This window comes from Tachyglossus aculeatus, chromosome 4 (genome assembly GCF_015852505.1).
Source record: "Tachyglossus aculeatus isolate mTacAcu1 chromosome 4, mTacAcu1.pri, whole genome shotgun sequence".
NCBI classification, from domain to species: Eukaryota; Metazoa; Chordata; class Mammalia; order Monotremata; family Tachyglossidae; genus Tachyglossus; species Tachyglossus aculeatus.
In genome coordinates this window covers 125,758,634-125,771,542 of record NC_052069.1, presented here as the reverse complement: position 1 = coordinate 125,771,542, position 12,909 = coordinate 125,758,634, and the positions used below count along the sequence as shown (strand labels likewise).

General features: G+C 46.4%; 1 protein-coding gene across 2 annotated transcripts in view; it reads left to right on the top strand.

The window, feature by feature from the left end:
- RGS3 (regulator of G protein signaling 3) overlaps positions 1 to 12,909 on the top strand; it is a 159,916-nt gene that overhangs the window by 58,325 nt on the left and 88,682 nt on the right. For both annotated transcript variants that reach the window (XM_038745097.1, XM_038745092.1), the window contains one exon: positions 10,929 to 11,040. In XM_038745097.1, the coding sequence (XP_038601025.1) occupies positions 10,929 to 11,040 (112 nt within the window). The remainder of the gene's footprint in view (positions 1 to 10,928; positions 11,041 to 12,909) is intronic.

Here is a 12,909-nt window from a genome sequence, read left to right as displayed (position 1 = left end):
AACACCACCTCACCCTGGGGGACACTGACCAGCCAGCCTGATGAAGGGTGGCTCGATGGAAGCACCTGGGTTGGGAGAGGTCTTCCCTCATCAGAACAAGTAGTCACTGATAGGGGTATTTTTGTCCTCAGACTTTCAAATCAGACCTGGATTCTAATGCTGGCTTTGCTACTTGCCTGCTGTGTGACCTTGGGCAAGCCAGTTGATAACTCTGTGCCTCAGTTACCTCATTTGTAAAATAGGGATTAAGACTATGAACCCCACATGGGACATGGACTGTGTCCACCCAGATGAACCCCAGTGCCTGACACTTAGTAAGCACTTAAATACCAGCGCTTAGAACAGTGCTTTGCACTTAGTAAGTGCTTAACAAATACCATCATTATTAAATACCATAAAAAAAAATTGGCCCAGAGGTAGAAGTCTGGGGAGGATATGTAGACTCCCGAAATGATCACCATCCCCAAAAATGCCCTCCTGGCTTCCCGCTTCACCCTATCTAGTTGTGCAAGGGACAACTGTGGGGTTTGTTTGTTTTTTTTGGTGGCTAGTGTTTTTCTTTGGGATTTTTTTAAATTTTTCATTTAAAAAAGACCCTCCCAACCCTTATTAAGGCCACCCGAGTAATGTGTTCAATAATGGCTTTACCAAATGGGTGAGAACTCAATGAGGTCTGCTGCTGTTGATGTCTCCAAGATATTCTGTTCTGTGGCATGGGGCTGCCCCTAGTATCCTCATCAGCCAGTGTACAGTGCATGCCACTGGGCACAGAGGGACCGAACCTGACAGTGTGGATGGCTCAGCGCAAACCATCACCACTACTGCAAAAACAACTCAAGCATGTGTTCTACTGGTGGTAGGATACCCCTTTTCCCCTCTTAAACATTGGTGTTTGAGCAATGCTTACCCAAATAACTAGGGACCAGGAAAGGTGTCCGACTGTACTTCTGTGGACCAAGTACTCAAGTGTTCAATACCACCTTTCTCAAAGGCATGTGTTCACTTATGGTTGGAATCCTGTCATCATTTCTGAGTCAGGGACAACTGTCAGTAGAGTTTGGATAATGGTTTCCCTCTCTGAAACGGAAGACCCAAGCAAGAATCCCACCGAGCATAATGATGAAAATGAGGGCTTTGTATTATCTGTGGATTTCAAATATCTGCTCGCTCTCTATCCCTGTTACCACAAGTAACTGAGAGTGACCATGCTCATTAGGCTTGGATTGCAAAGGCCTACGGGACCAGGCTCCATCTCTCTAGGGGTCAATTGTGTTAGCTTGGATAGTTTCTATGTGTTGCAGGGGTATGTTCAGGGCATGCCCATGATACCTAGGCAGAAGACACCCACTATAACCCTAAGTTCTCTACCTAGAGAAGAAGATTCATTCAATCCACTGAACATTGTGAAAAGGTATTTGTGTATTAAAGGGATGTTTCGGGGTGGGGGTGGCAGGTGGCATCTGTGAGGTAACTCTGGTGTGCTGCTCTGCCACAGTATGTTCTCAATTAATACCAATTGATTGAGTGACTGCTGCACAGGAGGCAGCATCGTTTATGATTGAGCAGTAGACGGGAGGTCAGAGATTTGGATTGTAGTCCTGTTTTTCTGGCAGTCAGCCAGCCATAGGCAACTCACTTAACCTCTCCGTGTAGCAGTCCCTCAATCGATCAATCAGTGATGTTTACTGAGTGTTTATTGTGTGCAGAGCACTATACTAAGAACTTGGGAGAGTACAGTACTACAGAGTTGGTAGACATATAGTACCTCCAAACCTAAGATAAGGGCGATTGTTATTTGCCTCTGTGGCAATCCAGAGGATTATGACATTGACAAATGCTCTGTGCCTGTTAGAGGGATTGTACTGTGGGCAGGTCCTCTTGTTTTGATTGCTAACATTGCAGCACTGTAAGCCTCATCCACCTTGGAGGAACAGCTATGGGATATCCTGGCTGCCTCCGAGTGTCAGTTGCCACTTCCAGAGAATGAACATTCTCAGGCGAGAGATTAATGTCACCTCCAACTTTGTAAGAAGAGAGGGAATCCAGTTTTGAAGAAGGGGATCAAGAGAGCAGAGTCTTTTTGAAACCAGACCAGATTCAGAAGAGGAAAATCCTGTTAGAAAATGCAGTTTTCTCTGTAGTTTGTTCTCTCTTAGGAATTACCTCTCTGATAAAACAGTTTATCCTCATCAGCTTCAATTCTGCCCTCTCATCTGCCTGGTAACAATATTTTCAGCAGCCATGCCCTTGTTATCTAGATCTACCCATCTCAGGCTTCTTACTTAGCTCACTGTGGGCAAGGAACATTTCTGCCAACTCTGATGTATTGTTCTCTCCCATTCATTCAATTGTATTTATTGAGCACTTACTGGGTAAGCACTTACCCAGGCATTTAGTGCAGTGCTCTGCTCATGGTCAGCTTTCAGTGAAGACCACTGATTGATTAGTTGGTACTGGAAGAGTGGAGCAACCATCTAGACTTGTTGTGGGTAGGGAATGTGTCTGTGTATTGTTATATTGTACTCTCCCAAGCACTTAGTAAAGTGCTCTGCACATAGTAAGCACTCAAATATGATTGATTGACTAATTCTTATTGGCTCCCGTGCCCATTCCCCTTAAGCATTTTCATAACTCTCCCCAGACCCACAGCACTTATCATTCATTCAGTCATTTTTATTGAGTGCTTACTGTGTGCAAAGTACTGTACTAAGCGCTTGGAAAGCACAATTCAGCAACAGATAGAGACAATCCCTACCCAACAACAGGCTCAAAGTCTAGAGGGGGAGACAGACAACAAAACAAAACAAGCAGATGTGTCAATACCACCAAAATAGATAAATAGAATTATAGATATAGACACATCATTAATAAAATAAGTAGAGTAATAAATATGTACAAATATACATAAGTGCTATGGGAGGGGAAGGGGGTAGAGCAGAGAGAGGGAGTAGGGGCAATGGGGAGGGGAGGAGAAGCACAGGAAATGGTGGGGGGCTCAGTCTGGGAAGGCCTCTTGGAAGAGGTGAGCCTCAGTAGGGCTTTGAAGAGGGGAAGAGAGCTAGTTTGGCGTATGTGAGGAGGGAGGGCATTCCAGGCCAGAGGTAGACATGGGCCAGGGGTCGATGGTGGGACAGGAGAGAATGAGGTATAGTGAGAAGGCAGTGGAGCGGAGTGTGCGGGCTAATACTCCGCTATTTCTCGAGGAGCGGAGTGTGCGGGCTAATACTCCTCTATTTCTCCTATCCATAATAGATTTTAATGTCCTGTAATTACTTATATAATGACTTATAAACTCCTTGTGGCCAGGGATCGTGTCTTCCAAGTCCTTAGAGTACTTTCCCAAGTGCTTAGTTCAGTGCTCTGCACACAGTAAGCCCTCAATAAAAAACATTCATTGATTGATTGCAAACAGAGTCAGAGGACCTGGGTTCTAATGCCAGCTCGGCCATGTGTCTGCTGTGTGACCTTGGGCAAGCCAGTTAACTTTTCTTTGTCTCAGTTACCGCATCTGTAAAATGGGGATTAAGACTGTGAGCCCTATTTGAGACAGGAACTGTGTCTAACCTGCTTATCTTGTATCCACCCCAGTGCTTGGTACAGTGCCTGGCACATAGTAAGCGCTTAAAAAATGACATAAAAAATAAAGAAAAAGTACACAAAAAAGCCAATGCATAATGTGAAGGCCCAGTTCTGCAGGGTGAAGACGACAATCAGGAGTATTTATTGAACACCTACTACGTTGTAGAGCACTGTCCTAAGTGCTTGGGAGAGTAGAGCTAGTAGATATGATCCCTGCCCACAAGAAGCTTACAATCTGCAGGGAAGGCTACTTTTTACTCATTCTCTGGGCAGAGCTACACACAGAGCCAGGCACACTGTGAGTGATTAGCAGTACCAGTTGAGGCCTGAGTGACTTGTCTGCCTTGGTGACCCATTACTGGGGGCTCTGCCAGGATCTGATTAGCATTTAATAATAATAATAATAATAAAGGTATTTTTTAAGTGCTTACTATGTGCCAAGCACTTTTCTAAGTGCTGGGGTAGGTACAAGGTAATCAAGTTGTCCCACGTAGGGCTCACAGTCTTAATCCCCATTTTATAGAGGCACAGAGAAGTTAAGTGATTTGCCCAAAGTCACACCGCTGATAAATGATGGAATAGGATTAGAACCCACGACCTTTGACTCCCAAGCCTGTTCTCTTTCCACTAAGCCACACTACTTCTCCAATAGTAATAACATTTATTAAATATTTCTGTACCAAGCACTGTACTAAACTCTGGGGTAGATACAATATCATCTAGTTGGACACAGTCCCTGCCATGGAACTGTCCATCTGTCCTGACCTCCCCTCACTAAGATCCATCAGGTTCATTTCTTCATTTCTTCATTTCTTCAGGTGTTGAGGCACGGATATCCTTGTGAGATGGGTAACCCAAGTTCCATGGTTTAGTTTGGTAAATATCTTCTATTGAACAAAGTAAGAAGTAATCGGCTCTGGCCGTGTAACTTTTTTTGGCCTTCCCATTTCCTGAGATTTTAGGACACAAAGGGTCCGATTTGGGGCAGAAGGAGATGATCTAACGCTGACCGAAGAAGCAAACACAAAGTTTGGCCGTGCCAAACTTTTTCCTAATGGTATTCGTTAAGTACTTACTATGGGCCAGGCACTGTACTAAGCTCTGGGATAAATACAAGTTAATCAATTAATCAATCGTGTTTACTGAGCGCTTATAGATTGCTTTATTTTGTTTTGTTGTCTGTCTCCCCCTTCTAGACTGTGAGGCCGTTGTTGGGTAGGAAGTGTCTCTGACATATAGACCGTCTCTATATGTTGCCAACTTGTACTTCCCAAGTGCTTAGTACAGTGCTCTGCACACAGTAAGCGCTCAATAAATACGATTGAATGAATGAATCTGTTGCTTTCCAAGCGCTTAGTACAGTGTTCTGCACACAGTAACAGCTCAATAAATACAATAGAATGAATGGAGACAAAATTGCACATCATATTCCAGATGTGAACCTGCTATGGTTTTGTATTGTGATCAAACCCTGCCTTGCGTTTAAAGTTTTTTTGTGTGGCATACATGTGCATGCGCACTGTCTCTCTACCTTTCTCTCTCTGTCTCTTACACACACACACACAAAACTGTAAGCTCCCTGAGGGCAGGGATGTCTAGCAACTCTATTGTGCTCTCCCAAGCACTTACTATAATGCTCTGTGCAGAGTAAGTGCTCAATAAATGTCACTGATTGATTGGACTACTGTTATGAAAGAATGGTCGACAATGACTCCAGGATCTTTCCTGAGTGTTGACTGCAAGCTCTGTGTCTATCATTAGGAAGTTATGATTTTTTTTTCCTCCCAACTTGACTTATCTTGCACTTTCGTATATGGATATGTTATCACTGTTTTTCTGCCCACTCCCTCAGCTCTCAGAGATCTTCCTGGCTTTTAGCCTCAATTGTGTGCCATTTGCCACCCAGAGGAGCTTAGTGTCATCTGCCAACCTGGAAATCCTTTATGACGATTATTATAAACATTATCACCCTTGCACAGGAACCTGCGGGACCCCATAATTTACACTTCTCCAAGCCGGAAAGTGACCGCTTCTTCCTTCCACCAGATTTTTCATCTTTCAGCCAATTTTCTCTTTCTGACAGAGCACCCTTTCAATCCCATGATTGTTCAGTTTGGGGTGACATCTTGTCAGAAACTTTGTGTGAATTGTAGTCTAATAGGTCCAGTGGTTCCCCTCTTGACATGCTGGTTGAACCCTTAAAAGATCTCTAGAAGATTAATTGGGGAGGCGGTGTGGTCTTATGGAAAGAGCCCAGGATTTGGAGTCAGGAGACTTGGGTCCTACTCCTGGCTCTGCCACTAACCTGCTGTGTGATCTTGGGCAGGTCACTTGAGTTCTCTGGGTCTCAGTTGATTCATCTATAAAACAAGGTTAAAAAATACCTGTTCTTCCTTTTAGACTGTTAGCCCCACCTGGAACAGGGCCTGTGCCCATCTGATTATTTTGTTTCTACCAGTGGTTAACAGAGTGCTTGGTAGTAAGTGTTCAGTAAATACATTATTATTATTACATAATTTCCCCTTCGAAAAATTGTGTTGTCTTTTTTTCCAAGTGTGCGCTGGTTCTATGTTTAAATATCAGTTCTAGGTTTGGAAGTGAGGACTACCAGTCTAAAATTCCCAGGATCACATCTGGTGATTCCCTTTCCTAGCTGGGAGTTGCTTTGGCTACCTTCCAGTCTTCTGATAAAGGAGCTCTTAATAACGATAGATACGTACTTTCTCCAGGAGGCCTTCCTCTCTAGGTTTCTTCAGAACACCCATCCAACCCTTGTGTTCTGAAGAAAAAATAGTGTGGGATTCTCCAACATCTTCCTCTGTAAAGACCAAACAGAAGAATTCGATGTGCCTCTCAGCCAACTCCTTCTCATTTTGGAGCTCACTTTTTTATTTCTTGGTCATCGAGCGGTCCCACTAGTTTCCTGTTTGAAGAAGCTTTTGTCATTAGCATTGGCTAAGGGCTCTTCAAACTCCTTTTTGGCTTGCATGATTTCCTGTTTGTACCTGTGCTGCCACCCTTTAAGGACTTTTCTTCTCTGTTAATCAACGGTTTTTATCGAGTACTTACTACTACTACTACTACTATTATGACTACTACTACTACTAATAATAATTGTGATATTTATTAAGCACTTACTATGTGCCAAGCATTGTATTCAGCACCGGTGGAGGCACAAGATAATTAGTCCCTGTCTCTCATGGGGCTTGTGATCTAAGTGGGAGAGAGAACAGATATTGAATCCTCATTTTGCAGATGAGGAAACTGAGGCACTAAGAAGTGACTTGCCAAAGGTTACAGAGCTGGGATTAGAAACCAGATCATTCATTCATCCATTCAATCGTATTTATTGAGCGCTTACTGTGTGCAGAGCACTGTAGTAAGCGCTTGGGAAGTACAAGTCAGCAACCAACAACGAGCTCACAGTCTAGAAGGGGGAGGCAGACAACTAAGCGTTTGGGAGAGTACCATGCTCTCTTCCCTGCTTTGGGGCAAAATGGGGTGCTTTCCGTTTGCGAGAGGACAACTTTTACCACATCCGATGGCCTCTTTTACCCAGCCACTTAGGCATGCAGGGTTTTGGTGGGGTCGCCTAGCACAGGGAGGCTGGGGTGCCATTTATCTTGAGATGTGGCTTTGGCAAGATCCACCCCTTGGACTCTCTGAGTGGAGAACGGGGCCGCTGAGCCAAAATTTGCTGTGTACCCAGCTGCCCTCTTGCACCTCTGCTGAAGTCTGCAGGGTGGGACTCCAAGAGGGGCTGGCAGGATAGATGTGAGATTAGGGCTGTTCTGCACTTGTTTCCATTTTTCCAGCCTCTGTTCTTCTCTGTGAACCATGGCCAGCCTGGTCCCTTTCCCTGACCCGACCTTGGGTGAAATTCTTTATTCAGGCCTTAATCACTTCCTGTCTAGACTGCACTGCACTTCCTGCTTTCATGGTTCCCCAATCCCTGTTTTCCCAACATTGAGGAATTTTAAATGTTGCAGTTTGGCCTTTGTCCTCCCTTCATCCCCTCCATCTTCTCCCCATATCTCCTGATGGGTCCCTGGCTCCTTGGTTTCCCAGTAATTTCCTGTCTATTAGCTTGCACCTGCTGTCCCTCCCCATCATCCCAACCCAACCCCCTCACACAGGACACCTCTGTGTTGGTGAGAGGGGATAAGGTGAAACCCATGCTGCCCCTAGGATGCAGCCCAAGGCTGCCCACTCCATTGTCTGAGCTTCTGAGTCATTTCCTCCCACAAATCACCCCTAGAAACTTTTGTGTTCTATAAGCTTGCAGCATGTATGCCCCTTTCTTTCACTCCTGTCTCCTTAAGTGACTTTTAAGCCACCCCCTCCATCCCCACTTTCTCCTCTTCTGTTCACCCACCTCTGGGCTCCCCAGCCAGCTTTCCCAGTGCCCACAGCTCAGCCTCACAAACTTCAGTCATCTCTGTCGCCCAGCTCACTCCCTTAATTCCAGAACCCACACGGTGTCCAAACCATCCCAGGCAGCTTCAACCTGTAACCCTTCTGGGCCGCAAAGATTCAGAGGCCTAACTGCTGCTTCCAGGCTTCTCACCTGACTCAGTTCCTCCTCCTCTCCCCACCATACCCCACTCAACATCTTCCTGATCTGGGCCCAGAATCCCCTTTTGAGAAGCAGCGTGGCCTAGTGAGAAACAATCAGTCATATTTATTGAGCGCTTGCTATGTGCAGAGCACTGTACTAAGAGCTTGAGAGAATACAATAAAACAGAATTAACAGACACGTTCCCTGCCCATAATGAGCTTACAGTATAGAAGGGGAGAGAGACATTAATATGAATAAATAAGTAATTTATAATACATAATTTAAAGATATGTATATAAGTTCTGTAAGGTTGGGGGTGGGGCAAGTATCAAATGTCCAAAGGTCACAGATTGAAGTGCATAGAGGATAGTGAAGGGAAGAGTAAACTGGGGAAAAGAGGGCTTAATCATGGAAGGCCTCTTGGAAGAGATGTGACCTTAGTAATGCTTTGAAGGTGGAAAGAGTGGTGGTCTGATGTATAAGGAGAAGGAGGGAGTTCCAGGCTAGGAGGAGGATGTGGGATAGATGAAATCGGGTGACAATGAGAAAGCTGACCCTAGAGGAACGGAGAGTGCTGGCTGGGCTCCGGTAGGAGATTAGCGAGGTGAGGTAGGATGGGGCAAGCTGATTGAATCCTTTAAAGCCAATAGTAATGGGCAGCTATTGGAGGTTCTTGGGGAGTGGGGAGACATGGACTGAAAATTTTTGTTGATAAATGATTTGTGCAGCAGAGTGAAGTATGGCTGGAGTGGAGAGAGACTGTTGCAGCAGTCAAGGCAGGATAGGATAAGTGCTTGGATCAGCATGGTAACAGTTTTGGAAGGAGAGGAGAGGATGGATTTTAGCAGTGTTGTCTAGTGGATACAGCACGGTCCTGGGGTCAGGAGGACCTGAGTTTTAATCCCAGCTCTTCCACGTGTCTGCTATGTGATCTTGGGTAAATCATTTAACTTATTTCTGCTTCAGTTACCTCATATGTAAAATAGAGATTCAATCCTACTCCCTCCTACTTAAACTGTGAGCTGCATATGGGACAGGGATTGTGTCCAACCTGATGAACGGTTATAATAATAATAATAATAATAATAATAATAATAATTCTGGTATTTTTAAGCTCTTACTGTGTGCCAGGCAATGTACTAAGTGCTGGGGTGGATACAAGCTAATCGGGTTGGACACAGTCCCTGTTCCACATGAGGCTCACAGTCTTAATCCCCATTTTACAGATGAGGAAACTTAGGCACAGAGAAGTGAAGTGATTTGCCCAAGGTCACACAGCAGACAAGTGGCAGAGCCAGGATTGGAACCCACAACCTTCTGACTCCCAGGACTGTGCTCTATCCACTACGCCATGCTGCTTCTACCTCAGTGCTTGGCACATAATAAGCACTTAACAAATTGTATTAAAAAAATGAATTTAAAGAATGTGCATGGGCCCCTATGAGGACACATTGTCTGTGGAGCTGTGGGGAGGTCAGACTTTACCCCGATAAAATGCCAGAGGTTTGAGGGTTTGGGTGACTTCTCTGGTGCCATTCAGAAAGGGAGGGGCTGACAAATTTTTCTCCATCCCTGGGCGGCCAGTGGTTTGATGCTGGTCCTGGATCAGGCTACCAGTCTGTCTGGGTTTATGGAGAGGGAGAAGGCCGTTGGGAGATGGAACAATCAGAGTTATTGCTGGTTTTTAAAACTAACCCATTGTCTATTCGGGCCAGTGTTTGTTGGGTGTTTATTTTGGCTGATGGTCTGTGGGAGGGAGAGGAAGAGGGCATTTTTAAACCAGTTCATTCCTGACAAGGCCTTCTCTCAGAATCTTCAAATCCTTGGGCTGAGAGTGGTTGCGGCCAAGAGAGTTGTTCCTAATGTACTATCACTCTAGATGAGTTTCCAGATCCTTCTCTGCAGCCCTCCCCAATCCTCCCTAATAATAACAATGGTAACTATGGTACTTATTAAGTGCTGATTATGGGCTAAGCACCGGGGTAGATACAAGTTATTCAGGTTGGACACAGTCCCTGTCCCACATGAAGCTCACAGTCTTAATCCCTATTTAACAGATGAGGTAACTGAGGCCCAGAAAAGTTAAGTAGCTTGCCCAAGGTTACAGAACAGACATGGCGGAGCCAGAATTAGAACCCATGTCCTCTGACTCCGAGGCCCATGCTGTATCCCCTAAGCCATGCTGCTTCTCTGTCCTGTCCAGGCTCCCTCCCTGGAGAGGGTCCTGGGAAAAAAAAAGACCCTTGGGCAGTCTCCCTGGACCTTCCCACGCCTGGAGGCCAGGCTTCAGAAATGGGGTCAGACCATTCAGAAATACACTTGTTACTTTCTCCTAAGTTTTGTGAATCCCGTGAGGAGACAGGGGCTCTTTTTCTTGTTTCTTTCAGGGGAGAAGGGGGTGCGAGAGCAGAAATAGATGTTCCAAGGGTCAAGGCTGTGTCCTGTACCTTCTCTCTGCCATTCAGGAGAGGCTAGACTAGTCCTTGGTGGACTATGTTCCAGCTTCATTGTCTTTTGGGAAAGAGGGCTTTGGCAAAGACCTGAACATACATCCCCTGTCCAAAGGTGAGACCAGTGAGCTTTGATCCTGGCACGAGACTGGCTCTTTGTCCCCGCTGATGGTTCCAGCTACTTCCCCGTCTCATGGGGTTGGCCTGCGTGGGGCCAGTTGCTCTCAGCCGGATGGTCTGCAGTGCTGAGCGCTTTCGGGGGGAGCATGGGGAGGGGGCGTCTGAGGCCAGTGCCAAGCGCTGCTCTGACTCCTGTCTGGTCATCTTGCCTTCCCGCTCAGGTGACCCTGTTTGTGTACTCTGACCTGCTGCTCTTCACTACAGAGGATGAGCCAGGCCGCTGCAACGTCCTGAGGAACCCACTCTACCTCCAGAGTGTGACGCTGCAGGAGGGTGAGTGTGTGGGAGCTGTCCCTGTCCCGGACCCTCACTCTCCCCTGTCCATCCATCCCTCCATCTGTCCCTCCATCTATCCCAAAGGTTCCCAGATGGGGGGGTCTTAGGCTCCTGGGGGCTGCATCCTGTCCCTGCTTTGGGATCTCTTACTTCCCTGACTGCACTCCCTGTTAGGATCTGAGCCTCGTTTGGGGAATGGCTTGGGGCGGGAGATCCTTATCCTGCTGGGGCCCTGATGGTTGGGCTCCAATGTGCTCACTGAGGGGAGTGTGAATCAATGCCAGGATTCTATTTACATTGGCACTCTTGTCCCCTCCCTAGTCTTGGAGAGCCTGAATGGGACGGGGCAGGCTCCAGGGCAGTGCCGTCCTCAGCATGCTAATGGCTTAGTGTTGGGAAGGTGGGAGTAAGACCAGACGTTCCATATGAGATGGGATGATCCCAATTTTCAGGTCTCTGAAGGCCCTGTTAGGAAAGGATTTGGGGCCAGGGACAGGAGGGCACCCCAAAGCCTTGGCCATGGTGACGGTGGCCCAGCAGTCCCCAAGAGGAGGAGAGGAGGATACACTGTGCAGCTTTCTCCTCCTTTTTTACTGCTCCTCCTGTCTCTGGACCAGTCCACCCTGGGGCTGTGCCGGGCAAGATCGAGTGTGGCTGGAATTGATTGGTTCCAGCCGGTCTGGCAATTCCCCCCGCTTGGCCCCAGAGAGGGGCCTCTCAGTCAGGGAGGTGGAGGGGGTTGCCAACCGCAGTGACTGCTGCTGCAGTCGAAGAGAAGGAAGAGAAGAAAGGATTCTTTCCTTGCCTCCTTTTCCTCCTTGCCATCTTAGTGGCTGCTCACCCCAGATGCAGATTAGAAATGGGGACAATAAGCAACAGCAGCTTGGCAAGGCAGCCTCAGTCCCCTCTTTCCTACCTATCACTCCCTTTTCTCTCCAGTCACCTCTTTTTTTTTTCTGCTCTCCACTTCTTTCTCCCTTCATTCTCTCCTCATCTCAATCAATAGATTAGTGGTATTTATTGAGTACTTAACTGTGTATGTGGAGTGCCTGGAGAGACTACAGTACAATAGAGTTGACAGACATGATCCCTGCCCACAAGGAGCTTAAAGTCTAGAGGCTTCACTTCTTCTCTTTCCTTCTTCCCTCTTTTTGCCCCATTTTCTGACCCTCTCCCTTGGGAACTGGGAATCTAGCCCCATGAACTGGGAAAAGAAAGTTAACGTCACGTGACTGTGGGGCACTTTCTCGGATTTGCCCTTTCATTCCTGCCAGAGAAGAGAGGCTGCCACTCAAGCCTGGGTCCTTTCCCCGCTCTACTTTAGTGGTGATGGTGGTGTGGCAGTGGCTATACTGTGAAGATAGGGTGGAGGGTCTGTGCTCTGAAGTCTGAGGTCATGGGTTCAAACCCCATCTCCACCAGTTGTCAGCTGTGTGACTTTAGGCAAGTCACTTCACTTCTCTGTGCCTCAGTTACCTCATCTGTAAAACGGGGATTAAGACTGTGAGCCCCACGTGGGACAACCTGATCACCTTGTAACCTCCCCAGTGCTTAGAACAGTGCTTTGCACATAGTAAGTGCTTAATAAATGACATTATTATTATTATTATTATTATTATTATTATTATTATTATTATTATTATTATCTCCAGCTCCCTTTGACCTTTGAGACCCAGCCCCGTCTGGTCAATCTCTGACTTAACCGTAGTGGGCATCTGAGAAAGGGGCTAAGGTGCTTTGACAATGTGGAAATGTCCTGGTGTTTTGTTTTTTTTTTAATTTTATGGTATTTGTTAAGGGGTAGAAAAAGCTAATTAGGTTGAACACAGTCTGTGTCCCACATGGGGCTCACAATTTAATCCCCAT